Source organism: Apus apus, chromosome 8, assembly GCF_020740795.1.
Source record: "Apus apus isolate bApuApu2 chromosome 8, bApuApu2.pri.cur, whole genome shotgun sequence".
NCBI classification, from domain to species: Eukaryota; Metazoa; Chordata; class Aves; order Apodiformes; family Apodidae; genus Apus; species Apus apus.
In genome coordinates this window covers 21,198,412-21,226,240 of record NC_067289.1, presented here as the reverse complement: position 1 = coordinate 21,226,240, position 27,829 = coordinate 21,198,412, and the positions used below count along the sequence as shown (strand labels likewise).

General features: G+C 38.1%; 1 protein-coding gene across 4 annotated transcripts; it reads left to right on the top strand.

The window, feature by feature from the left end:
• Window positions 1–1,981: 1,981 nt before the first annotated feature.
• On the top strand, window positions 1,982–27,829 carry ECT2 (epithelial cell transforming 2). Of its 4 annotated transcripts, none has more exons than XM_051626741.1 (24): window positions 1,982–2,111; window positions 3,056–3,132; window positions 3,240–3,332; window positions 4,248–4,430; window positions 4,984–5,073; window positions 6,128–6,235; window positions 7,373–7,446; window positions 7,576–7,706; window positions 8,606–8,721; window positions 8,917–8,979; window positions 9,303–9,525; window positions 10,244–10,380; window positions 11,036–11,155; window positions 12,819–12,887; window positions 13,861–13,971; window positions 14,930–15,026; window positions 15,755–15,836; window positions 16,776–16,854; window positions 17,004–17,123; window positions 18,461–18,599; window positions 19,919–20,073; window positions 21,996–22,103; window positions 23,189–23,335; window positions 26,587–27,829. In XM_051626741.1, the coding sequence occupies exons 1-24, from the start codon at window positions 1,982–1,984 to the stop codon at window positions 26,674–26,676; spliced, it is 2,742 nt and encodes a 913-aa protein (XP_051482701.1). In that variant the 3' UTR covers window positions 26,677–27,829. The 4 variants fall into 4 exon arrangements, with proteins under 4 accessions (XP_051482701.1, XP_051482700.1, XP_051482704.1 ...); XM_051626740.1 differs by having other exon boundaries at window positions 3,053–3,132; XM_051626744.1 differs by lacking the exon at window positions 3,240–3,332.

Genomic DNA, 27,829 nt, shown 5'->3' with positions numbered 1-27,829 from the left:
CCCTGATTCGGGTCTGCCTGAATTCTTTAGCGATGATGCTTTGCTTTCTCTGAGGGAAAATGTTATGTTCATGTCTTTAGTGTGTTGTCTGTTCCCTTCTGTATCTTGGCACTTTCAATGTCTAAGCCTGGTGACTAGTAATATGTTATTAATTAATATGTGACCATTAAAACGGGGAGTATTTTAAAAAATATACCCAGGATGGAAAGCCATAAATAAATTGGAAAAGCCATAAAGAAAATCAATTCCCAGCCCAAAGCATGGGCTTTTCCCAAATCTACTATGAAGTTTTTTTGTAAGTGCATGTTCCTATAAATGTCATTAGGTATATCACCAGCAGCACAACAGGGGTCATTGATATCTCAGACTTAAAAACTAATCTGTAGTATTTAAATTTAATGGTACTCTTAAATTGAGGCTTTTGGGGGTTTTTTTGGTCTGATTTTACATGCAACTTTGTAGTAATCATTATTAACAATAGTGTTTGAATCTTCCAAGATTGTTTCCCTCCACCCTCACTACCAAATAAGAGGTAATTGTGTAACAGTTTCTTGAGTATCCTTATAATCTCCTGGACAGGTGATCCCTAAAGACTTTCTGGTTAAAGTTACTTTCTCCTTAGGTCTCAAGCTGTTCTGAGCTAAATTAGCTGGGTGACTGGGACTTACTGCTAGGAAACTTAAAACTATGGAGCTTGCACAGCTTTGTGTGTGACATCAGAATTGCAACTAAGGTGTCAATTTTGATAACTGAATATGCCTGGAATTAGAGTAGATTTGTAGTATGCTGTTTTTTACGGATTTTACTGCCTCATGAGTTCTCTTTCAGACAATACTTCAATATATTATTTGGGTAGCAACTGTTTTAAAAGGGGCATTTAGAGTCATGAGGAGAACGACTTCAGTTAGTGATCCAGGGGGTTGTTACACTACAGCAGTTCAGATACAGGGGCTGGTCTAGATAACTTCTGATATCACTGTGCAAACATTTGTCTGAATGATGAATAACAGGAATGCAAGCTTCTTGCTTCACAAACAGAAGAAAATGTGCTACATGTTGGGCAGGTGTCTTGGAACAAATTTGCTGGTGCAGGGTTTGGGTAGCTACCAGTACAGATTCTGAGAGGAAAAAGAATTCTGCCTTTCCAGTGTGGGATGAGTTTGTTTGATGGGCAGGGAGAGCACAGATCTGTTCTATATGTGAGAAGACAAGGCCTCTTTATCTGATGATCAATGGGTACTTCTACTGTTTTGTGTTTCATGCAGGACAATAGACTAGACCATAAAGATACGTGTGTGTATATATATATATATATATATACATACATACATATATATATATATATATATGTATATATATATATATACATATATATATATATATATATATATGCTTACTAGCTTTGTACTAAGGCGTTTTGAGAAACCTAATTTTTCTTTGAGTAAATGCTGCTGGTTCTACTCCTGGATGGTCATTTTGATGTAACCACAGTAACTCCAGCCAGTTCACCTGAAAAATCAAATTTTAGCAAGATGCTTTGTGTATCTTTCACTTAAAAAATGCTAATCTTGGCCTCAAATCTAGCTTATAATAATTTTTCACTGAAGCAAAAAAGCACTTTTAGTTTGTCAGTGATTTGTAGTGAAACTTTTAAAAATGAACACTGGAGCTACTGCTTCCCTGCTGCTTAGAGTTGAAGTACCCTCTGCAGCTTTCTGCGCAAGTGAGTTCTGTGGTGAGCAGAACCACTTCTGTCACAGGTTTGTCCTCAGTCCTCTCTTACTCCTAGTACCCTTTCAGAACTGCTCTATCAGTGAGAATGGGATTTTAACAGGACTTTGAATGTGGGTTTTTTTCAGAAGTCTGAAGTTATTTCTGACTGCCTTAGTCACAGAACTCTTATTAATGAGCTTTTTTGCAACTGCAACTTAGTTTAGCACATCTATCTTCTAGTTGTTGAAGGGACAAACAAGACGTAACCATGGCTGACAACAGTACACTGGCATCTGAAACTGGGAGGAGCCTCTTGGCTGATTCTTCTGTTCTTGATTCAAAAATCATAGAAACCTCCAAAGAGCATACATTTCCTGGATCTGGTTTGGATGCTGAAGGTAAAGCAAGAAGCTTATTTTAAGACTACTATGTTTTTGTAATGGCTGAACTACAGAATTGTGTGTATGGTAGCCAAAAGAGTGTTGGTTTGGTATCGTTTCTCCAACAAAGGGACTGTCTTAAATTTTTTTAACAAGATGAGTTAAAAGTTGGGGTTACAGTCATTCTGACTGCTGTGTAGAAAGCTGTTGGTTCCATTTGATGCCTGTTCTGTGGAATAAATCATTCCAGGTGATATTTTGACACTAGTTTTTGGAAACTACAGCTGCTCTGTTCTTCAGGATTGCTAGTAGTCTTTAGAGAGATAAATAGTCTTGAGCTCATAATTAAAGAGCAAATCTTGACATTAAAAACTATAAAAAGGTATTTTTTTGTTTTCATGCAATGCAGTAGCCAGAATCCACTGGCAGTCTTTTGGTGGAAATGACATGGGGGCAACACTTGTCCCTTCCTCCTAATCCATGGAGAAAGAGAACAAGATATCTAACTTCAGATATTCCTGGGTGAAACTGAGCAGCTACTAGGAAGTAATGAGCCTTGTCAGCCAGGAACAGAACCTAGAAAGACATCAGCTCTCCCTATTCCTGCAAGTCTTAGTAACTAATTCTGCTAGAAACGTTAAGTAAATAATTTGTTGGCTTTTACTGGGCTTTTTTTTTGTTCTACCTTTGCATGTTCTCACTTTGAATGTGAGGTAGCTGGTCATGAATTGCAGGATCTTGTTTCACCATCTACTAGGAAGTTCAGGCTCTATGGCTAGTTGAGTATGTCTTAATTAAAGGACAGGCTTCTTGAGGTAACCTTTATTTTCAGGCTTGTTCCTAGGAAGATCCCTTGAAAGGATGCAGTCTGCCCATGTTCTATACATTATTGCTTGGTTAGACCTAACATGGATTTTTCAATTAAAATACAAATATTATCCTTGTTTCTCTATAAACAGCAGAAATGCCTCAAATTGAAACAAGAGTGGTTTTGGTTCAGGAAGCAGGGAAGAATGAGGAGCTTCTGAAAGCCTTGGAGGTATGTGGGACTAAGATAAAACATTCATTGCCATTGGAATGCCATGGTGTGCTTTTACACTCCCAGTAACCAGTTTGGTTCTGTACTAAAGTTCTCCTCTTCCACAGACCGTTAAGATAATGGAAGTACCAGTTATAAAGATAAAGGAAACTAGTCCTGGTAAATCAGAAGAAAAATTAATAAAAAGTATTATTCATATGGTATGTCATGCAATTGAGCACAGGTGATTGCATGCAGCATGTTTACTTCACTGGGGCTGAAATGTGCACACGCTTTAATTTCTATTAATTGGACACAATGGTCACAATATATGCTAATGTTTCTGATTCTGTCACTTAAACCTTTTCAAAATTGGCACTTTTTACACTTTCTCAAATATGGAAATGGTACCTGCAGCTCTTAATTAGTGGTCTTTTCTAATGGGGATAAAAATACCAATGGAAACATTAAACTGCATGCTTATATTCTCTCAGTCCATAAGTTTCTGCTATGAACTGACTTCTTAATTGGTTAATTTACATCTTTCAATTGAAAGCTGCATTTAATCTTCAGAAGTGGTTCTCTTATTTGTTGATGTGAAAAACCTAGGAATTAAAATTTGGAAGTGAAGATAGAAATTGAAACAGACAAATGTTTAGACCCTTAAAAATATCAAACAATGAACAAAATTGACATCTGTTCTTTAGATGTTATGCAGCATGGAGCTTGCAGTTGCAAACTGGATGCTACTTGTTAGTAGCATCCAGAAGTGCCTTAAGCTGTTTTGACAGTTTGAAATTTAATTTCTTTTGTGCTTTTTTCCTATCTATAAATATTTCCAATATTATATTATCAGTGCAAACTGATACATAAGCTACTAAAGTTACTTATTTTTCTTATTTTTCAGAAGCACACAGGAATTGCTTTAAGATATTTTTAGGTGCAGTTCATAGCTGTTCTTATGTTAGAGAACAGGGCATCTCATTCAGCTTCCACCAATCCTTCCACAAAGTGCCTGTGTCAAAATCTGAATCATATGTTTTTCTAATAGTCCAAAATAAAAATTACTTGAATGTTGATGCTCGTGTAACTATGTTGCCTGAATAACGCTTTCCCTCTCATCCCTGTTAATCAAGGAAATTAAAGTGCCCTACATAAAGACAGACACGATAGAAGAGCTTGGAGATTCAGATTCCCCAGAATTTGAAACTATCTTTGTTGTGTCAGACTTCCAAGATTGTGTCTTTAACAACCTCTGCAAAGCAGACTGCCGTGTCATTGGCCCTCCAGTAGTGCTGCACTGTGCACAAAAAGGAGAGGTATGTGCTTCCTGTTGAAACCAGCTGAATAAGCTCTCTGGTGCAGAGAGTTCTAAATACTAAGTGTTCAAAATAAAATCTATTTTGCTTTGTCAATCAATCCTTAAATATCATTAGCTTTGAATTAGAAGAAAAGCAAGTTTCTAGTACTATGTTAGAATATTGCATGTAGTGAAAAAGCACAGGTATACAATAGCAAGGTTACAACTACTCCAGTAGTGGTGGGAGGTGTTGACCCACTCGGTGGGATTGTGCCAGTAGGAAGGGTAGCATGTAAATGCAGCTCTGGCAGACACTTTGTATTTCCAAAGGTTGTCACATAGAGGAGATGGACTGGGGAGGAATAAAAGAATGGAGTGCTACCTTGGGGATGCTCTAGTTACTTTATCAGATTGTTGGCAGCTCTGGAGCTGAGGTATAACTGAATACACAGACTTGAACTAGTGCCTGATGCATTTTAATACTAGGAACAATAGTACTGTATGAAAGATGATGTTAAAACTTTCATGGAAGCAGTATGCTTTTGACTAATAAGCTTGCTTCTTACTTTCAGCCTTTACCTTTCTCCTGTCGTCCACTGTACTGTGCAAGTATGTTGAACTTGGTACTGTGCTTTACAGGATTCAGAAAGAAAGATGAATTAGTAAGACTGTTTTTTCCTTTGGATGGGTAAAGCTATGTTAAGCTTATTTTCAAAATACTCTTCTGTTCTATCACCTGTCAACTTTTAACTATCACTAGAGCTCGTATGGGGGGAATTGAATTGCTTTGTTTGTTTTGTTCTTGTGTTTTCTTGCATGTCCAGATGCAGTGATATTTGAGGATGGCAGTAAAACTGTTTCCTTGTGCAAGTCCTGTGATGCCATTTTTTTTTTTTTCACTTTTTTGTTGAATGACATTAAACAGCTCTAATTCCATAGGGCATAAAGATTTGTAGATTTAGGCTTCAGGTAAGATGGTAATTACCCAATGGTGTCCTCTTATTTGCACACAGTCGTGTGCTCAAGTAAAGCTTTGTAGTCCTTATCAGAGCATTTGCAGATGTGCTGTCTTGCTGCCTTGCTATCTTGCTTATCAGGACTTTAGTCTTGATGTGCCTTGGTATGAAGTGGTTTGATATCTACCTAGCACTTTTCCATGTCAGTGATGCAGTTGGCACTGAAGTTCCCTGTTGGACACCTGGGAATCAAAATATGGTTCCACATCTTCATATGAAAAAACAAACAAACACAACCAACAAAACAGTGCTAACTATCCCAGTGTTAGGGATAGTTAGGTTTGATCTGCTAGTTTCAAATTGGCCAAACTGCAATGTTCTGTAAATTCTGGCAATTGCCCCTTTGGGTAGAATTGACTGTGACAGTGAGGAAAACATGCTTTGAATCTGTTGTGTGTGAAACGCCATTATGCATGATGAGCACAGGAGTGTTGGTGGCTTGAGTGGTCTGCCTCAAGCTACACAGCAAGCCTGTATGAAATGTCAAAAAAAAAGTTAATAGCTCTTGTGATGTATCATCTTTATCTTCTCCTGTAGATTTTAACAGGTTATTATAAGAACAAATCAAACCATTTCTATTCCTAGACATTTAGTGTCACCCCTGTATCTTGCTTTGTAATCTGTTTTTTGTACTGCTCTCACTCTGTGTTCTACGCTTCAAAAGATATGCTGAAAACTTCTTTTTGTCTTCATTTTGCAGGTTAAGCTAGTGACCTTGGTTCATCATATGGGTGGAATTATTCGAAGGGACTTTAGCTCCAAAGTTACACACCTGGTGGCTAACTCAACACATGGAGACAAATTCAGAGTATGTAAGCTTGAGTTGGTACTTCACGGAAACTTGCAGAATTTGGTTCTTGTAGACTAAGTCTGTAAATTATACTTCAGCTTATAAATTGCTTTTTTGTCCTCTGTACTAGCAACAATAACTTGTGATGGTGGGTTCATCTCTATCTACTGTTGAGCTTTGGCATATTTTTCTTGCTGTTAGAGATCTAAATAATGTAAATTGCCTGAATGCAGAGTTTTTTTTTAATAGACAATTATAGTAAATAACAAGAACCAAAATATTTGTAAAGTACTGATGTTGTCAGTACCTAAGACACTGATGAATGTAAACAACTGTTTATATACTAACATGCCTGCATTATTTGTTTGTCCAAACACTAGACTTTGAGGTAACTTGCAAAAAGCTTTGGTTCTCAATTTGTGTGCATCATCTTTTAAAAATTAGTTTGAACTTGTTATGTATAGGTGTTCAAATATTGCTGTGTTTTCTTTTTCTTTTGATAACACCAACAGGGAATCCTTCAGGATGTGCATATCCAGTTGACAAGTAAATAAAAGTTCCTAAGTTTTTTGTACCATGGGATATGACGTAGCAATGCTATGAGAGTCCCTTGACTCTCCCTTGTTTGAATTGTTAGACTAGGGAAAAAAAGCAACAGCCTACTGTCTTCTCTTCCAGTTGGAAGAGAAGACCTCCTTTCTAACTGATCAAACACTCCTTTCTGTCAACTCAAAGGGAAACAGCAGGAAAACTTCACAGTCTCAAACAGTTATGGAAGTTACCTTTGGAATAGTCACTTTCTCTGTGGTAAAAGCAAGCTGGGATATTTGCCTTCATGCAAAGTATCAAAAGCAGAAAAAAGATCCCATATTCCTCTGGAACAGAGTCTTGGTTTTGTGAGTGATGAAGGAAATCAGACTAACAAAATGGTGCACTTTTGAGTAAGCATCAGAATACCTATTGATCTGATCTCTTGGTCACTGAAGAATTAATACCTTCTAACTCTTGGGAGTTACAGTTGGACATGATTCTTGAAGGAATATGTTTACTTTTTGCAGTATTTCTGGAAAAGTAAAAGCAAGGTTATGTACTTTTACCATTGGAAAGACTTAAAAGGAAATACTTAGTTCAAAGTGTGCTTTTCCTGTATTGCAGGTTGCTGTAAGTCTTGGTACTCCTATAGTGAAAGCTGAGTGGATTTATAAGGCTTGGGAGAAGAGAAATGAAATGTAGGTATTTATTTTCCTTCAACCTTCATCTTGCCTTCTGTTCACCTGGAGTCTTGTGAGTTTCTGTTTAAATAGTGATGTACCACTGATTTAGTGACCTTTTTGTTCATCTCATTTTTTTTTTTCCAGTGATTTCTGTGCAGCTGATGATGACTTCAGGAATCAGTTCAAGGTTCCTCCTTTCCAGGATTGCATGTTAAGTTTCCTTGGATTCTCTGATGATGAGAAAGCTAATATGGAAGAAATGACAGAAATGCAAGGTTATTGTTTGTGAAAGTTGACTTGTGGAAGGAAGGAGGTTTATAGCTGACAAATACTTCACTGAAGCTGAAATGCTGGATTGTGAATCCTGAAGTATTGATGAAGACTCTTCAGCTTGAAGAGCTGGAGATTGATTTTTATATGTCAATATGCATAGGTCTCGTAGCTGTTAAAGACTTCAAACTTCCTAGGCTGATTTAAGCTAGATAATTAAAAAAAAAATTATTAAAGGATTCTTCAAGATATCCTGGAAATCTTGCTACACAATATATATTTTCTGCTTCAGTTTCCGTACTCAGTTTTGTGGTGTGCATCTTTATATAGTTCACAGAAAGCATCTACAATGTTTACAATGTTGATATGAATCATCACTGGTAGAACACTAGGTTGGAAGTGTTCAATTTTTTGGGAGTGTAGTGCAATCACATTGACAGTGATGCTGTAACAGATCACTTACAAATCTCCAGCCTTTTATTGATGGAGTTGTGTTTAAGAGACTATAGAAAGGGGAATGGAAAGTTTATCTAAAGCTACTTACAAGATTGTGACACAGGTTTTAGCTGGTGGATATCTTTGAGGTGACAATTGCTAGCTTGCTATTCCAAGATATAAGAAATGCAGTGTTCTTCTGGGAAGCTTTTATTGTCAGGTTAAAATGTCCTCTGAGCTCCATGTGCTCTTGACTTCTCAATGTGTACTACTGCATGCTACATACTGTTTCTGAAAAGCTGGCCACTGCTGATATAATCTGGGGTGTTTTCTAAGCCCAACCACTGCTTAGCTCCTGAAGAGTTCATCTCTCTTTGACTGATAATAAGTGCCACAGAACTATAAAGTGGGCTACTGATGTCTAACAAGAAAATTTTTTGGTCTTGCTAAATTGCCTTTTTTTATCTAGGAGGACATTATTTACCAGTTGGTGATGAAAGGTGTACGCACTTAGTGGTTGAAGAAAGCACAGTAAAAGATCTTCCATTTGAACCTTTAAAAAAGCTTTATGTTGTAAAGCAAGAGGTTAGTGCTGACAAATTCTTGAAAGAATATTGCCATATTATCCTTGGTATGTGAGAAACATTTTTTTCAGAATAAGCCACATGTTTGCATTTAGTATGTGAACTGCCTTACTGTTACGTATCTTATTTTGAATATTTTTAACTTGGGGTGAAGCCCTTCCATATGTTCTTCATGTGTGTTTTCTTTTTCCTTTAGTGGTTCTGGGGAAGCATTCAAATGGATGCCAGAGCTGGAGAGTCCATGTATTTATTTGAGAAGGTATGATGAACTCTCATATAATGTGAGGCATGTATTTGGTGGTAGAATTAGCATGTGCCTTTAGTATGTGTCTTTAAAGCAACATTTAAGCTCCAGATAATCCATTATAAATTTCATATATAGAATACTTATTTGGGAAAGTTTTTTTTCTGCTTCCCAAAGGTTGAACTTAGTCAAAGAAAATGTTAGTGTGGTTTCCAGTTTAGTTTTCCTTGGCTTCCTTGAGAAGAGTCGTGTTCTGATTAGTTCTACAATTAACTTTGCATTCATTTGAAATGGACACAGTGGGTAAAAACACTAAACTGAACTTCTTTTTACTGCAGTCGGAGAGTCCTGGCCTCAAGAAGTCTGTGTCACTGCTTTCTCTCAACACTCCAAACAGCAATCGCAAAAGACGTCGTTTGAAAGAGACCCTGGCACAACTGACCAGAGAAGCAGACATATCACCATTCCCTCCTCGGAAACGGCCCTCAGCTGAACATTCCCTTTCCATTGGCTCCTTGCTGGATATTTCTAATACTCCAGAGTCGAACACTAACAATGGAGGTAGAGCTAAAAACCGTCATTCAGACACACTTGCAATGTTTAAGAGTAGTAAGGGTGGTCTTACAGGTTTTACTACAGACTTCATTAATTTTGAGCTATATACGTAATGGAAGGATGGTAGGCAGGTGAAAGATAACTTTACATGGCAAGTGAAAGTAGAAAAAGTACTCTTGTACATAGTGTATGTATAAATAAGGCTGAGCACCTAATCCTCACTTCTTACTAAGTGTAATAGGTTTAAGTCATTGATCTAACAGGATCTAACAGAGAAGTTGTGAAAGCCCCATCCCTTGAAGTATTCAAGGGCAGATTGGATGGGGCTCTGAGCAATCTGATGTAGTGGAAAGTGTCCCTGCCAATGGAGGGGGGCTGGAACTAGATGATCTTTAAGGTCTCTTCCAACCCAGACCATGCTGTGATCTGCCCATAAATGGCTTACTGCTGTCAGAGTAATTTTGAGGAACAGTATGTTACAGCAGTTCTATAATTAGGCTGTAACAAAGAAAGCTATTTTCTAGAAAGAGCTCTGATAACTAGGGAATAACCTACAGAATAGCTCTGTGTGTGTATTTTTTTTTTTTTGGGAGGGGGAAGCTCTCTTCCCTTAAAAATTCTGAAGGTGTTTTGTTTTTTTTTTCCTGTCTTTGAGGGTGAGCTTTTTTTAGGGACTCTTATTGTAATAAAGCTCTGTTTTCTTCTGGGGCTATTTCTTCATCAGAAACACCAAAATCCTGTGCGAGGCCTTCCAAAAACTCAACTCCTCTTCCAGTAAAGCAGTCTGCAAGATGGCAGGTTGCAAAGGAATTGTATCAGACAGAAAGTAACTACGTTGACATACTAACAACAATCATTCAGGTAAGATGGTTTTAAAGGAAGTAGAGGTCAAATGTAATAAGATAACTAGTGTTTACATCAATTATGTTCAGCCTCTGATCTGCAGTCTTGAAGGCTTAGGCGCCTCAAAGGTTCACAAAAAAGTGACAATGTAAACAGTCTCCTGTCATTTTACTGTCACATAAATATGCTTAGTGTCTGCTAACAAAAGCTGGAAAGTGCATTTTCTAATTAGTGATCTGCAGTGGAACTGCAATTTGTATGGAAATCCTAAGCTTCAGGAAAGTACTCTCTGAATGACTCAGGTTTTTAAGATATTAGTGATTAGAGAGAGATGGCAGGGGAAAACTTTTTTTATTGTTCCAAAAGCAGAATAGCAAATGGCTTACTGAAGTGCTTAGTTTTCAGAAAGTTTGTTTCTGTTGCAGCTGATTATCTACTTATGGAGCTAAGATGTGTGTGAGTAGAAAAGCAGATGAAAGGGGTTATGCTGCAGTAATGTTTAAAACTGAGGGTTTGTACCTTCAAAGCACTCCTCCATAGCCCAGTCTTGCTAAATGGGAGCAATGTCTTGTGATTGTGGCTGCTGGAAGGAAAACACTGTTGCTTTCATAACTGTTTCTAACAACATGTGGAGGTTGGGAGGGCATTAACTCTTTTTTGTCTACTTCATCAGTTATTTCAAGTTCCATTGGAGAAGGAAGGACAACTTGGAGGACCAATTCTTGCACAGGAAGAAATTAAGACCATATTTGGCAGCATTCCAGATATTCTTGATGTGCACACTAAAATCAAGGTCAGCTGCAACTTCTCTGTGACAGGGGAAGCTTTGATAGAGACTTTTCTGCATGGCTTAAGTTGTATCTGCTGGGTGGGTGCAGACTGATCCCGGTGATCTTCCATACTGTTCAACGTGTGGAATTAGGTGCAAATGCTGTAAGATCTAACACTTATTAATAAATATCTGGAGTCTGATTATTGTACATGTAACTATTATTGCCATTCATGAGCTAGCTTGTCCTTTTTTCCCATTTTAATACCTCTTCCTGTAGGACGTTTTCTGTAACGGATACAAAACTGATCAATAAGGCCAGTGGTATCAAGTGGTAGTCTCACAAGTGCTTCTGATGTGTTTCTATTAAAGCAGTTAGCAAGGACTCTTGGAAGGATACCTAAAGCTATGGCATTCAAACAAAATCAAACCAAACCATAATTCTAAAAAAAAAAATGGCATTTTCCTGGACTTTAGACATGCTTTAGACATGTTCACGTAAGTAGTCTTCATGTCAAAGAGAGACTCCTCTCATTTGGTAGGAGAAACTGATCTCTCCTTAAATGGCTTTGAACCAATTGTCAGAAACACCAACTCATAAAACTGGCTCACACTTCCACCTCTGAAACAGTTGACCTGGCATGAGGCCTGACTGGAATCCAATTGCCCTGTTTTCTTGAGGCTTTCTCATATGTTTTGATCTGGAGTGCAAGTGCCTGCCAAAGCAATCTTTGGGTCTCAAGATAGACTATGATGCAAGTCTTGCTCAAATACAGAGCCATAAAATCTCCTTCAGATAATGGCATATGCCTGTTCCTGTCTGCATTTCACAGTAGGCTTTATAAAATAGCAGGACTGACTGTAAAGCCAGTGGTTTTGTGGTTTGGGTTTTGGGTGATGTGGGTTTCTTTTTTTTTTTCTTCAACTGTTGTGATCCAGTCTAGTTAATCATGATGGGTATTAATTTATGCACACTGAGATTGAGATGAAACTAGAGCATCTGTATCTTGTGTCAAGTAGGATTCACCTGCAGCATGCAGTGTAGACAAAGTAGCTTAGATGTGGTGGTTGTGTTTTCCTTCACCTTTGGTGTAATAAAGATAAGAGAAGTGGCAGCAACAAAGCAATATTAATGGTGAATCCTTTCTACTTCAGATGAATCCTGAATCTTCAGCTGTGCTCTCCTGTCCCTGTTATTAGCTAACAGTGAATAAGCTTGATCCTTATCAAGCAAATACAGGCTTAATAGCTTGGTCTCACTTTCCTTGACACCCTGGTGCAGCAAGTGAAGGAAACCTATGCTAGTTCTATTTTAGTTCTGTCTGAAGTCCTTAAAAGTCCTATACTAGTTGTGCACTCTCAATTAGAATTGCTTCAACTGTGTTCTGTTTATTCTTTTTAATAATCACTTGGGATATGTTCTGTAGTGTGTTGGACACAGCAGCATCACTTTGTTGCAGTTGGCTAGTGCCGATACACTGCTAGGTGCTGCTTGCATTGGTTCAAAACTAGATAATCAGGAAGGCAGAGGTCTCTTGCTTGTTTTGTCAGTATCAAACCTGTTTTGTCAGTATCAAACACACAGCTAATTATATGTGTTTGGTAAAGCACTGATCCAATCTTACATGTTTATGCAGTTCATTCTCATCTAAATTTCTCCTTCTCTCCATCCCTGCATGTACTCTAGGAAGACCTGGAAGATCTTATGGTGAATTGGACTGAAAGCAAAAGTATTGGTGATATCATTCTTAAATATGTAAGTTTCTGTTCCTTATTTTTATGCATTTGAGTTAGTCTCTTATCTTACAATAATCCATTTGTAGGAGCTAGTAAACACAAGTAGTACTGATTGAGAAAGAACACTAACTTGTATCATTATATTTCCTGTTTTGACTTTTCAGTTGAGTTGGATGATACACTTTGTGTAGGTAATCCATGTCAAGTTTGTGTCTGTCCACCTGAATGAGGGGATAAAATTCCAAATAGATATGGTTTGAGGACTGTAATTTGCAACACTACAGATGTACTTTTTACTCAGATTTTAATAAAGGCTTTTTCTGTAATCATGGCCACTTCCTGCCTCAGATCTATAGGAAATAACTAGGAAAATAACTGTTCATAGAAACTTCTTGTGTTCTTCCTTCAAGAACTGAAATGTGCAAGTGAATAATGATTCCTTGTTTTCTCAAGTACAGAGTGTGCAGAACAGGAAAGGTAGGTTGGGGACTGCAATGCATTTCATCCTAAGTAGTCTGCCACATATCTTGTGCTTTTGCTGACCTGATCACTTTGAGGCAAACAGTGTTTGGCATTCAAAAGTTTTCAGTCTGAGGTATTGTTTCTAGTGGTTTAATGTCTTTTAAAGGTGATTACAGTAACTGGAGACAGTACCTGTCTGAAGTTGCCAAAATGTTCACCAAAAGCATCTTGGTGGATGAGAACCTGCCTTCTACCTGAGCAGCTCAGCAGTTTCGAAGATTGTCACATGTGTACTTGATGATGTTTTTGAGAGCAGTCTGCATTTGATCAGCAGCACTGAAACTTGGGCATCTGGCATGCAAAACTGTCTTAACTTGCTCTGTGAACATGCATGGGTTTACAACATCTTTTTTATTATTCTTCATTATAACGTGCCTTTGAGCAGCTTTTTATGGCTCAGGGCATATGAATATCTCTACAGTGCTGCATAATAACATTGAAAGCAGAGCCCTAACAGTTGTTTCTTTCAGTCAAAAGACTTGCTGAAAACATACCCTCCATTTGTGAATTTCTTCGAAATGAGCAAGGAGACTATTACTAGATGTGAAAAACAGAAGCCAAGGTTTCATGCTTTCCTAAAGGTAAGTGTCTGCAGGATTAAGTCTTTTGAGAAGGCTTTGAAAGCTTGGAGGAATGTGAGTATGTCTCGGTGAGACAGAAATAGGAAGGATTTGACTTCAATCCCTCAAGCTCCTTGTAAGACTCTTAGAGGTCCAAGTTCCTTCTTTGTTATACAGTTTTCAAGGTAGTTTGTTCACATGTGTTTGCTGAAAAAGTGCATTCTGATTATTTTCTCCCAAATGTCTTCTCTTATCTGTAAAGATAACTACAGGGGCTGCTTTTTATTGGTCCTCCCTCCCTGTGTTTAAAAGACTTGTATTTCTGAAATAGCTTTTAACTCACTTTTGGCAGATGTGAAGTTCCAGGGAGGTAGAATGTCTCAGCATTTTTGTCACTAATGAATAGGAGCATAACAGTGGAGATCTAACAGGAAGATGATCTTCAAAGAAAGAGTTATCTTGAATATAAGTCGTAAGACTCTTGAGCACTTCAGATAAAGGTATATAGCTGATTAACAGTGCAGTGTAGCTCTAACTTCAATAACCAACAAGTGTGTCTCAAATAGTGGAGTGATCAAACTGACAGAGTTTGACTCCTCCTGTTTTCTGAGGTACCAGGAATTATGTGAAAGTATTGATATCTAAAAATATGCGGGAATAAGTAAGAGAACAGTTTGTCCCCTGTCCCACTCCACATTAGTACTAGCAGCTGGAACAAGGACTGAGGGGTTGATAATACACAGTTTAAAACTAGATGTTACGAGAACATAAACATTGTGATAAATACTGCACAGGTTTGAATGTGTTTTGTAACAATCTGTTAATAATGACTGAGTTTCTGTGATAAATGATTCTCAAACTTGCTGCAGTGCTAGTTTCAAGGAAGACAGTTTTTTCTCCTAGTTTGTGATTATTTTTTGGGGGGGGGTGTGTGGAAAAAAGTAAGAATTCTTTCTTTTCTCCCCTTTCTTTTCCCCAGATAAACCAAGCAAAGCCTGAATGTGGCCGCCAAAGCTTAGCTGAACTCCTTATCCGTCCTGTTCAAAGGCTGCCTAGTGTTGCTCTCCTACTAAATGGTAATCTACAGATGTATTGTTTAATTAGTCTGTTGAAGGTGTTAAAACCAAGATAAGGTCTGCTTTTGTCATAATTAGAAGCAGCTTTTCTCATCTAAACCAAGCCTGATTCAGGGAGTTAATAATGCTTAATGGCAGTCAGCAAGACCAGTTGCTGCAGAAAGCATACTTTCAGCTAAATTTCATTTGTCCATATATTTGTCTGCAGGATAGAAGTGGAGGAAAAACTTGCTCTGACAGCAGTTTTGTCTCTGCAAATACAAATATAATTAAGATTCAAATACAGCCACCATAAACTAGGGAGCAATTTGTGTTCACAAGGCTTAGTTTCATATGTTTCTCCTGGTATCAATCACTTGATGTAATAATCATTAGGTTAATAAAAATACTAATTAAAAAAATTCCACCAACCTTTGCTTCAGCTAGACTTTTGTGCTTGTCTCTGCACTTCAACAAAAGCAGCATGTGCTCTTGTTGGTCTTTAGAATAGTTTGAGGGTTTGATTTTGTATTGTAGATGGATTTTTTTTCTTAAGAAGGTGCATGCTCAGCCTACTTTTTCCCCACTTAATCAAAGCTGTTTGGACGCCAGGACAGCCACAATTTCTTCAGTCATCTTATCTGACTTAAGGTTTAAATATTTTAAGCGGTTTAAGTATATTTTGTATTTCTTTTCAGGCTCTTTTAATTCGTGTGGTTTTTGTGCTGATTGCGTTTTTTAAATTGTAGATATTAAGAAGCATACGGCAGAAGAGAACCCTGATAAAGTAACTCTAGAGAGAGCTATTGAATCATTAAAGGAAGTGATGACGTAAGTGATGCTCATTCTATGAAACCTTTAGATCTCTCTGTTCCTTCTAAATTGCTCTTACTTAGTGTGCTGTTGCCATAACTTTGGTCTCTGTGTAGGTACACATAAGTGTGTGTTCTTCAGTCTCCCTTTTGTCACTGTAGTCCCTTTGGCATCCTGTGCCAGAGCTCTTGAAGGAGTCTGCAGTGTGTCTGCCTAGCATTTCTACCTGAGCCTTTGCTGGCTCCCTGCCTCAGCAGGAAGCTGGACCTCCTGAGACTTCTGTTCTGTTCCAACATTTATATCTATCCATTCCCTCTGGAATGGAAGAGATTTGTTTTGTCTTTAAAACTTACTTTTGTGCATGTATCCACTGAAAGGACAAGCTATTGGTAGAAGATTAGTTTCTCTTCTGGTGCTGTATTAGCTATTCTTGGCACCATTCCATGAGTTAATTAGCTTAAAGCTGAAGCTGTTTAGTTTTTGTCTCGCCTCTCTTGAAGTGTAGCATATGGCTCCAGCATTGAGACCTCCAGTATTAATTGGGTAAATGTTTGTCTGATTTTAACATCAACATCTACTTTTAAATTGTAATTATTCTTGTATTTGCTTCTTGGTGAGCTGCAGTCCTGACTTGGGAGGATAAAATGCAGGCTGTAAAGAGCTGTGTTGGCTTGGTCTCTAGTTCAACATCTTACAGGGCAGGGAAATAATATATTAACTGAACGGTGTGTGAACTACTGCTCACATGTTCTAGATCTGAAGTTTTCTATGGGAATAGAGTATATGGTATTTGGATACTATAGTGAGCAAGTGTGGTTGGTATCTTTATTTTTTTTATCTTCCAGTACTGCTGTGTGAACTATCTCTGTTTACTTCATTATTTTTGTATGTTTTAAATGCAATGTATTCATTTACTGTTGCTTGATATTGAAGATAAATGTAATATGCTTCCCTCAGACATATTAATGAAGACAAAAGAAAAACAGAGGCTCAAAAGCAGTTCTTTGATGTTGTCTATGAAGTCGATGGATGTCCAGTAAGTGATTTCTCTGAAGCTGCAGACCTGTAAAATGTGAGGTTAAAATGAGTGCTGGTTTAAACAGATTTCCAGTGTTAAGGTATAAGCAAGAAGTAATTCAGCCCTTGAACTAAATGCTTAATGAGCTTTTCGCTTCTATCCCTTAGGCCAATCTCTTGTCCTCTCACCGAAGCTTAGTTCAGCGTTTGGAAACCGTAGCGCTTGGTGATGACCTTTGTGACAGAGGAGAACAGGTCACACTCTTCCTGTTCAATGATTGCCTAGAGGTAAGACCACTATAGAAGTACATCTTATGAACTGAATTAGAAGAGACTTAAGATGACTTATGAATATAAATAAATAAAACTTAAAAACTTTTAAGCAGAATTCTAAGTAATGAAAAGCTGATAGCTCAACATATGCTGATGTTGCCTTTCCATTAGCTATTGTATAAGCCAACACAAGTAGTTGGTCAATTCTGGATAGTTGAGAGGTGTTAATGTGGCCCTTAATGTCTTGCAGACAGGTCAAAGATTTAAAAGCAGCTTAGTATGTGAGGAAAGAAATGTTTACCTGAATAGCTCTTTGAGTAGCACCAGTGGATGAAAAAGTCCTGGAGTCCTTGGACCAGCAGGACATTTGCCCTTTCTAAGTTTAGTCATATTTAATGTGAGTAAACAGTGGGCCTCTGTGGTAGAACTGTCTGTTCTTAGGCTACAAAAAAAGAAGAAAAAAAAAATTCCCATATTAAATGCCTTAGACTAACTGTGTGCTAGGAAGAACTATGAGGGAAAATAAATTTTAGCTGGGTTTTGGAGACTTACATGGAGAAACTGACATTATAAAGGATACTTTATAAAAGTACTTGTTGCTGCCTATAACAGTAAAGAACATTGTCTTCTTAGAAGACCAACTCTAAAATAATCCAAAATTAGTGCTGTCTTAAGCAGCACTTGGAGACAAAAGCCTATTGCTGTAACTAGTGATGAACTCTTCCTGGGAGTCCAGTTGACTCAGCTTTGTCACTTCTGGCAATATAAGAAAAGAAAACTGAAAAAGCTTACTTAAGCTTTTTATACAAGATATAAGTAACTGAAGATAGGTTACTTAGAAAGCCTGTAAGGTACCTGTGTGTTAAAGTAGAAACTGATTGACCAGCCTCTAATGCAAAACCCACTTGATGGCTGCATGCACAAGCAACACCAAGTGGTGGTTCTAGGACATAACTCACCACAGCCTAATTTGGTTCATGCACATTGACACTGTCTTATCTGTTTAAATCTACCCTACCTTGTGGTAGGTTTCAAAAGGCCCTTGCTTGTTATGCCCAGTAGAATTGAGATCTGTAATGCAAAATTACTTCCCCTCTTGTTTTTCTGTTTTTGAGGGGACTGTATTGATAGTAAATAACAAGTATTTCTGGGCCACTTGAACTGTGCACAGTGAATAGTGATATGAGTTCCTTGAAGATTTATGTGGTAGAATAAACAGACTAAAATACTTTTTAGATTATTTTTCTGTAGCAAGGTTTTCTGTGCCTTCCTGTATACTAAAAAATAAAATAACAAAATAAACCAAATGTTAATAGACTTTTTAACTTTAACTTCTTTTGTGTTCTATTCAGATTGCAAGGAAACGGCATAAAGTTATTGGTGCTTTCAAGAGTCCCCATGGCCACACAAGGCCTCCTGCATCTCTCAAGCATGTTGTTCTCATGCCTCTCTCCCAGATCAAGAAAGTTCTAGACATCAGGGAGACAGAAGGTGTGTATGCTTTGAAGTGCTGTGGTAGCTAATGAAAACTGTGGTTCAGACTATAAAGGATGAAGGTCTGCTGTTGTGGGATAGAATGCAAAGGTATTTGTTGTATGGTAGGCCAGGTATGTGAGTGGCTTTTGTATGAGCTTCTGTTTGAAGCTCTGTATGAGCTTGAGAGTTCCTTGCATTGATACCTTCTGGCTTTTCAAGAATCACTGCAGAATGCTGAATTTGGCAGAACTACTGGGTGATATTGGGGTATGCCAACCACATGGCAGTGTGAGTTAAACAGGAGTACAACTGACAGCTCAGGATTTACAAAATAAAAATAGAACAGCAAACCTCAGTCCAGAGCATTAGACTGATCAGGGACGAGCTGTTGCAGTGAAACCAGATCCTCGTTTAACTGGTGATTATGATGCTCAGGAAGAGCTGTGCTTAGCATCTTAAAAGGAGGATTTAGATGACAATTTCTGTGGCTGCTCTGCCAAACTGAGACTCTAGGGGTTTCACTGAAGTAATTCATCCCTACAGTAGAAATGGTGCTACAATACTGTTCCAGCCTTGGTGTTGACTTCCAAAGAAGACTAGTCAGACTAGTTTCTGTAAGCATACCTTTTAATATCTGTGAAGAACTTCAGTACACAAATGCACAAATCTTGGATGAAGTCTCTTATCTATGCTATCCCATAGGACTACTTTTCCAGTGCTGCTTTTCCAAATTGGTGGTAGTTTTTTTTCTTTCATTCTCTCTCAACTGTGTTTAATATGCTTTAGCTGTATCTGCTATAAAAGAGTATCAGCACTGGATTAATTTTCTGCTATCAAGTGAGCAATTTTTGTGAAGCTTAAACAGTAAAACTGTTGTAACTTGACTATCGTAGTGTGTCATATATAGCACTGATGTCTTTGTTGCTTTTTCTTGCTTTACAAAATAGGGTAAATGTTTTTCCTTCTCTGTTGATAAAGAAGTGATCTGTCCAACAATTAGTGAGTTAAAGAATGATATTGATAATTACTGCTATATTTAGTAAAGACTGAGTAGTCTGTAGCTTGTATGTATGTTATTTGACAAATAAATAATGGTTGCATGAGCAGCTGACTGCAGCCTCTGGATGAAGGATGCAGACAGGACTCTGTGCTCTTGCAAGTGATGCAACAGCTATTGTGTCAGTAAAGATAAAATCCTTGCAACAAATCATATTGTTCCTAACTCTAGTTCCTGGCAGAGGGAGTGTTAACTCTTTTGAAGGTTCTTCCCTGAATTATATGAAAAAATGATTATTCTTTGTCTTAATTCCATGCCTTTTTTTAATGAACTGTAGATTGCCATAAAGCTTTTGCCTTAGTTGTGCGGCCACCTACAGAACTCAACAACAAGCTGCTCAGTTTCCAGATGACAACTGAAGAACCTCCTAAAGAAGACTGGTTGAAGATGTTGTGTCGGCAAGTGGCTAACACTATTTGTAAAGCAGATGCAGTAAGTACTATGGAACCATATTGTTGCTTGGAAATATTTCTCACTTTTTGGCTTGAAGCACAAGAAGCTAAAGAGCTTTTTAATAATGGACATACTTGAGGTGAAGTAGAGCAGAAACCATTTGTGCTAGTATGCCTGCAAGTGAGTGGTTGAAAGGTGGAAGAGGAAACAGCTAACAGAAGTTAGCTTCTACAGAAGCTAAGTAGTACTTAAAAATCAAGAATCATGCCCTTCCCCATCACAAATTAATTATAAATAATTAAAACTCTGCACTGCAGATCTAAACAGAATTGTCTTCAGCTTGCTTCTTGCAGTTATTTTTCAGTTTGTAATCCCAGTGTTATGAATCATATGTTTTGGTTTAACTTGGGTTGAATTCTTTGTTCTGCACATATGCACAGGCACCAAAATGTAACAGACATAAAACAACATCCTCCTGTTGACAGAAGCTGCAACCTTAAAACAAGAAGAAATAAAGAAAACTATGAAATAAGAGGCACTGGCTTCCTCATGTTTTTTAAAGTTCAGTGTGTGGGCCTTCTAGAGTGAGAAAGCTACTAACTTGAAGAGTAGGTCCTCTCCAAATAGGACAAGAGACTTTCAGCTGATGTTTTAATTATGTAAGAGTGTAGGTGTATCAGTCATGCAAATTTGCTGAAAATATGTGCGGTACATACAGCTGAAACAACCTGGGCTTAAGCTAGGAAGGTTTTATTCTGCATTGTACTCCGATGTACAATATTTAGATGTCTGTGATTTTTAAAGACATGCTTGTTTCTGGAAAGGTAGTTAAGTAAACAAAATAGCACCTTAGTTTTATTTTGTTTGTTGTGGTATCAAGGGATTTACCAGTAAGAGACGTTACTTTGTGCTTTTCCTTCCTTTTTAGATACTGAGTAGGAAAAGTACTGATTCAGAAGTGTTACTTTACTTAAATCTATCACCTCTCTTCAGTCTCTTGTGTTGTGTAAAACACCCAGGGATGCAAAAATGTTGGGGTCTTAATAAGTTTTTTACATATTTAATTTCTATTATTCCCACTTGTCCCAGGACCTTTGGAATCACATGCTGACAAACTGTAACCTACTATGCTGAGTTCCACTAGGTGAAACTTCTGTAACTACTGCTCTGTGCCAGCTATAATACCTTGCTGATTTAAATATCAAATTGAGCTTCAGTTTAAGCACACTTTCCCTGATTTTGAAGAACTGTCATCTGAGACTGAGATAGCATAAACATTGCCACGTGGTGGCAGTAAAGACTTTACTCTTTGTTAGACACTAGGAATACAGCTGGCTGGCTGGTGTTTTATGTTTTTTAAAGAACTTTTGTAGGTAAACTCTTGCTCTCAAAATAAAACCCTAAAGCAACAAAAACAAAACAAACAAACCCAGCAACTTCCCACTCCCATGCATGCCCCCTGCCAAGGTTTGTGAGTAGCTACCCAGAGATTGCACATGATAGAGCTGAAGAATGAGGCATGATAAAAAACAACCCAAAACTTGTGGCTATTCTGAAACATCTGTTCGGCCTCAAGTCTTAGCCCCAGCTGTCAAACATTAAGACTATCATGATTTCACTTTGAAGGAGTGCTAAATGTGTCAGTGAAACAAGGGGGTATAGATGTAGTGAAACTTTCCAGGTGTACTGCAGAACTACTGCCCTTCCTTTGGTCAGCCCTGAACTTGAAACTGAATCAGACAAACTAAATGTAAAACTAGTGATGAAGCGGTTTCATAAAGTGATTGCACCAGCAGTAAATTTAATGAAATGGCATGAAAGCAAATAGCTTCTTGATTGTATATTAAGAGTTAAAAATGGAGGAATATGGCAATTAAAACCTCTACATCTGACCTAATGAATGAGTGATATTTTAACAAGTGTTGATGTTTGAGCATTATTAAGACTATTTTTGTCTACAGGAAAATCTCATTTATACTGCTGATCCTGATTCAGTTGAAGTAAGTACTAAAGATATGGACAGTACTTTAAGCAGAGCATCCAGGGCAATAAAGAAAACATCAAAAAAGGTAAGATACTATGAAGGTAGTGCTTATAGTAAACCCCGCTTTAGTCCTGGGATTGTGCTAGTATTCTTGCTTTGGGTAGCACTCTAGGGGTGACAGGAAAAACTTAATCTGGACTGAAACTTGGAAGTATAAGCTCCTTAAAGGAAGAAGTTGGGGAGTATTTGAGGTTTTGACTGAGTAGTTGTGGAGTATCCGTATATAGTCTTAAGTATTATAACCATCAATATTATGTAGTAATTTTTGAGTCTGTTATGGACCTTAGTCTGCTTTATGTTTGGAGTCTTTTAAATATATTACCAAAAAACCCAAACAACACCAACCCTCTGCTCTAACTGTTTTTAGCACATTGAATGGAGTTTTAAAGCGGCATGCAATTACGTAAATTAAAGTATGTTCAAAAGTAGGATGGGTGTAGAGTATGTGTCCTGGTAATCAAATAGACTTTGAAATAGCAAGGAAGTAGGTGATAAATGCTGGTGTCTGCCTGTGTATGGTTTCCTTTGTGCATGGCTTAGCTGCTCTTGACTGACTGATTGAGGAGCTGTGCTCTCTCCTGCCTGGAGGAGCTGGCTGGGAGGTAGGAGGATGGCTGGCTGTCTGCTCTGTCCTGGGGGCTGTGCTCTGGGTTTGGGTCTGGCAAAGTTTGTGGCATGGAGGAAAGGAGCAACGAGGTATCTTCCCTGTTCTCAGCAGCCTTGCAGCAGGCTCAGTATGTTCATAATAACGGTTTATTGGAGAAAACTGTAGAGGCTGCTGTAGTTTGGAAGCTGCTGAAAACTAAATAGAGAGCAACTTAAAGGCAATGTGGGGAAGCTTAGTTGACGGACTAGACCTCGCTGCATCTCTGCCTTCCCTCTCCCACCCTGTCTTGCTGTTTTCATACTTGGCCTGATGAGAGCAGGAGCTTTGAGGAGCCTTAAGGGTCCGATCACCCTGTGGGTGGGTGTGTTTGGCTAGTTTTGATACAGCCGTATTAACACTTGACACACATCCTACAGGTGTTCAGCGTTTGAATGGTAGCCTGTATTGTACTGATTACAGCCTGATTTTTTGGTGAGTGTATAACTGCTTGTCAAACTCCTCAGGTCACAAGAGCATTTTCCTTCTCAAAAACACCAAAGAGAGCTCTTCGAAGGGCTTTAATGTCACACAGTGCGACAGAAGGAAGAAGTCCCAGCTCGGCTAACGAGGGTTACATGGGCAGCCGGCTGCCTAGCACGTCGTCATTAGCGGTAAGTCATCTGGCTCTGCAGACCAAATAAGGAACCTTCTTAAGATCACAGTTAATTTAATTGTCTGGTGCTGATCTTGCTTTAACAATTTCAAAATCCACAGTGGAAAAATGTATTTTTAACTGCATGCATGGATGTGTTATTTTTTGAGCAAGAGTTGTTTAATGAGAAGGCTTACTTGCTGAGAATGCAGAAAAATCAGCTGTATGTTCTAGAAACTGGAAGTTGCCTTGTACAGTTAAGTTGGGAAAAAAAGCCCTCTTTTGTCAGAGATGTATCCTTTTCTGAGAGAGTGAGAAACTTCCAATACAGTGTTTTATCTGTTCATGCTTTTGATTTTGGACCATGTGTACAGAAGTGGTGTACAACCCTGACTAGTATGGTGAAAGTAGTGAGATGACAGAACTCCTGTGAAACAAACTAAGAAGGAAAGGTACAGAAATATAGATGCTGCAGCCTGAGAGTTTTTACAAATGCAAGAGAATTATCTCCTTATACATGTGTAAGAAAACCTGGGTAAATATAATCTACATACTGCAAGTCTTCTGCTATGCCTGGCTACCTACTACAGCTCTCTACTGCTACATTAGGTCAAACTCTGTTTCCTAGTAGAGGATAGTAAAGCAGACTAGATTTGGAGGATTTTTATTGTATTTGCTTTTATTGTAGTGCTTAAGTCTATATGCTGAGTAAACATATACTTTGAAGTCTCTAGTTTTTAGCACAGAGGGCCAAGAACAGGATTTCCTGTGTAACTTTCTACTACTGCCTCGTATGTCAGCACTTCAGTATAGAGATACCAGTATATTTAAGTGACCCTTACACTGCACAGCATACAGATATTGCCCTGCTTTCCCACATGAGAAGGGCATGAGAAAATACTAATTAATAAGGGAAGAAGTATCACAGCAGACTCCCTTGCTTTAGACAAAATGAAAAAAATAGTGTAGCTATAAAGCCCATTTCTCTGTAGATTTCTTCAGTTATGATTGCTCCAACAATTGCTCTTGAATTCCAGTACATTCTCTTCACTTTTATACAGCACTGTGTGTCATTCCTCATGGAAATGCAAGTCATGCACTTTTCTGTCTTTGCTTACCCCACACAAAAATACTTCTTTTTTTTTTTTTTTCCATAACATGATAGGAACTTAGAGTAGTTAAAACTGTTTCCCTATTTCAGGTTCTTCCCAGAATACTTGGACCTCTGAAATAGTAAGCTGCAGTTGGGCAGCAGATCATATGTTGTGTGTGATGTCATGTGTTTTTTAATTAATCCCACACACTACTCAACTCGCATAAAGCCTTTTTGTTGAATCATAAGGTTGAGGAGAAAAGAGAGGTTTGGAACTGCAGTCAAGTGCAGTTCTTGAGTAGAAAAACTGTAGCTGCAGGAAACCTGTCTTGAGTCCATTGGGAGAGTCAAAGCTGTTGTTCAGACATACTGTTTTATTTACATAAAATCCTGGCTTGTGCTTATATGGGGTTTTTTTAGGTGTAGAAAAACTATAGAGTGAGAATATCTGCGAAGCTTGGTTGTTCAGTTTTTTCTTGTTTGGACTAACTCTTGAAACCCCTTCCTGATTGTAGATTGCTCGTTCATCTTCTACGTGCAGCCTAAATGCATCTGCCAAACGTGGTGTTAATGTTCATCGCTCCAATTCTGTGGATTGGAACTCCCAAAATTCCAGGCCTCGACCTGTGCTGTGTCCTGGCTCTGCCAATATTCATCTTTCAAATGCTATAGAAGAAAAAACCTCTTCCAACTTGGAAAGCTTAAATGGTCATGCCTTGGACAGACCATGTCCTATTCCTAATATTACTACCAATTGTTGTGATGCTGGAGATAATAACCAGTGTGGTGCTGAAAAGATCTGTACATGCAGTCCTGACTGTTAATGCCCATCTTGTGTGAAGTGAGCAAAAAAGACTTGATCCCTTTGAACTAAGACAGCACAGTATAACTGTGTGAGACCCTGGAATCCACAAAGTGCTTTGAATGGTGTTGGGTTTTCCTTTGTCACGTTCCAATACACGGGGTTGGAGTCAGCACTCACATGTGCTATAGTTCTATTTCTGGTTCTGGGTGCAAAGTTAATTCTTTCACACATCCTTCTAATCTGAATTTTTCTTTTTTTCTTAATTTGTATACAATTTAAGTACTTGTTTCTGTTCAGTTGTCCAAGTGGCAGCACGGCTCACTGGCCAGAGTTCCAAGTACTATAATAACTTGGTTGCAGGGAAGTCTCAAGCAGCTAAAACTTCACCTGTGGTTTTAAGTTTTTGTTCCCTTATCTTTAAATAGAAAATTATCCTGTGTAAGATTCTTTAGAGTAATAAGAGCTGCTATATAAGAGGAATTTAGGATTTCACTTTCAAATGTTGCCCATGACTGCAAATAGAACACATGCCATAAACAGGGATTAAACTTCATAGGGAAGTGGTATGTCCTTACCTGCTCAGAATACCCCTATTTAAAAGATTCTAGAAGCATGCAGGTGAAGCAAGCTGCCTGACTACCATGACCTCTTTATATACTGGAAAGGTTGGCTGTGATGTGAGGAGCAACTTGTGAAAGTATCTTGAGGTCTGATGTAAAAAGAATATAAAATCTCAGCTGATCCAAAGAGGTTAACTTTTAGTGCTGCATTCTGGTGTGTTGGTTTGACTGTAATTTGCAGCCCCAGAAGCAGCCTGTGCTCCCAGCACCAGACCAGTCAGCTTTTTGCCTACTTTGTGCCCATCCAGGCACAGCTAAAGAAAGCTTTGTCAAATCATGATGATGTCTAGTGCTTCAGTAACCAAGAAGGCCTGTGTTCAGCATCTAATCTGGGGTTCAAAGCTAATAACACAGAAATTTGTAGGATCTGAGGTCAGCTCTGTTTCTCTAACATTATCATAATGTATCTTGCTTTGACTTTGGAGGGAGATTATTATTGCAGAAGTGGTGCAAGATGTACACTAATACTTGGTTAACAGTTGCTCGTCAGAAACATTCTAGTATTCTGAATCTCTCAAGGCTAGGAACAAGAAGAATCCTTCTACATTTTTTAAAATATATTTGTTCTACTAGTGAAAAAGTTTGTGCTTTTTAACTTTGTTCAGAATCTAGACATGCTGAGTCATTAATTTCAAAAGCTGCCAACTTTAGATGTCTTCCATACTGTTACATTCCTCATACACCAAGGCTGAGTTAATTGACATTAACTAATAAATTATCAAATACCTCTGTTTTTTTTCCTTCCCCAACAGGGAATTCCTTCTCCTTCCTTGGTCAGTCTTCCCTCCATCTTTGAAAAAAGGAGTCACACGTTAAGTCGATCAACAACCCACTTGATCTGAAGCAGGATTAAAAGACAATGCTTTGTTGTGGTGACTGACAAGCAGCTGGCTGTTCGAATGACCTGTTACTGACATTAATGGTACCTTAGTCATTAGCACTTAGCAATGATTAGCAAAATGTTAGATAACACTAAGTTAATCACCAGGGGTTTTTAGTTCTGTTGAAGCAGATCAGCTAATCAGTGTAATAAGTAACTTGGTCTTCATTTAAGGCACAGTATTCCCTTCTACAAGCTTATTTTCTCTCCCAACGTAGTAGAAGCTTTTTCTTCTATGGAAATCATCCCCTCTAGGCAATAAACTAGCTTGTCAGATTTGGAAATGAAGATGATGTTCACAGAACTTACTGCTAGTTTGGATAACTTGTATGCTTGCCTGACTTCATCAACTGCCAGAGCACTCTGAATTGTTGATTTCTTAAATGGAGATGCATTTTGAAATACCTGACCTGTCAAGTATGACAGTTAACCTCTTGTACAGCTGCTTATTCTGGATGTTTTATAAATGTAGTTGTTTGTAAAGAAATAGAATTGAGTTTCTGTGATGATGGGCTACTGCATCCTCACTGTAACACAGTGGAATGTTACATGGGTGTATTTGAGTAGTAAATGTAAAGGCTGTGACTGACTTTGACCACCAAAAATGATCAGTTGAATTCCTTGAATTTCTTTGAAGTGGAAGTCTGAGGAAAATTAATTACATTTGCCATTAGTAGGGCTGTTAAACCCCCATACCCCACACCTTCTACATACTTGGTTAACAAACCATTATTTAATATATGAAATTATTGATGTGACATCATAATTTGAGGGCCCAATTTTGTTGTGTCAGACTTCAAGTGGAGTATTCCTAAGGCTTTTACCTGGCTTTTTCATGTATTTATGACTTCCTTTGAAACTGTATGTTCTTCTTTCATCCCCTCTGAGCAGTTAGTATGATGCAATGCTATCTCAGGAACTGTCTAAATATGTATATTTCTGCATTTCATTACTGGTTCAACTGTCTGTATTAGCAGTTCTCAACTTCTGATTTCTTTTTATCCACCAGTGTCTTATGTCTGTGTGTAATTAGTGATGCTTCTGAACATGTCAGACTTAACTGTGTTTTATATCTCTTTGCCAATCCAAGCAATGTAAATAAACTGTTGAAAATA

Bases quoted from the DNA above. Each gene is read 5' to 3' on its own strand.
- ECT2 (XM_051626740.1), top strand. From the start codon at position 1,982: ATGGCTGACAACAGTACACTGGCATCTGAAACTGGGAGGAGCCTCTTG. The intron at 15,027-15,754 runs GTAATCTACAGA...TTTAAATTGTAG, and splicing joins TGTTGCTCTCCTACTAAATG to ATATTAAGAAGCATACGGCA. The intron at 15,837-16,775 runs GTAAGTGATGCT...TGCTTCCCTCAG, and splicing joins TCATTAAAGGAAGTGATGAC to ACATATTAATGAAGACAAAA.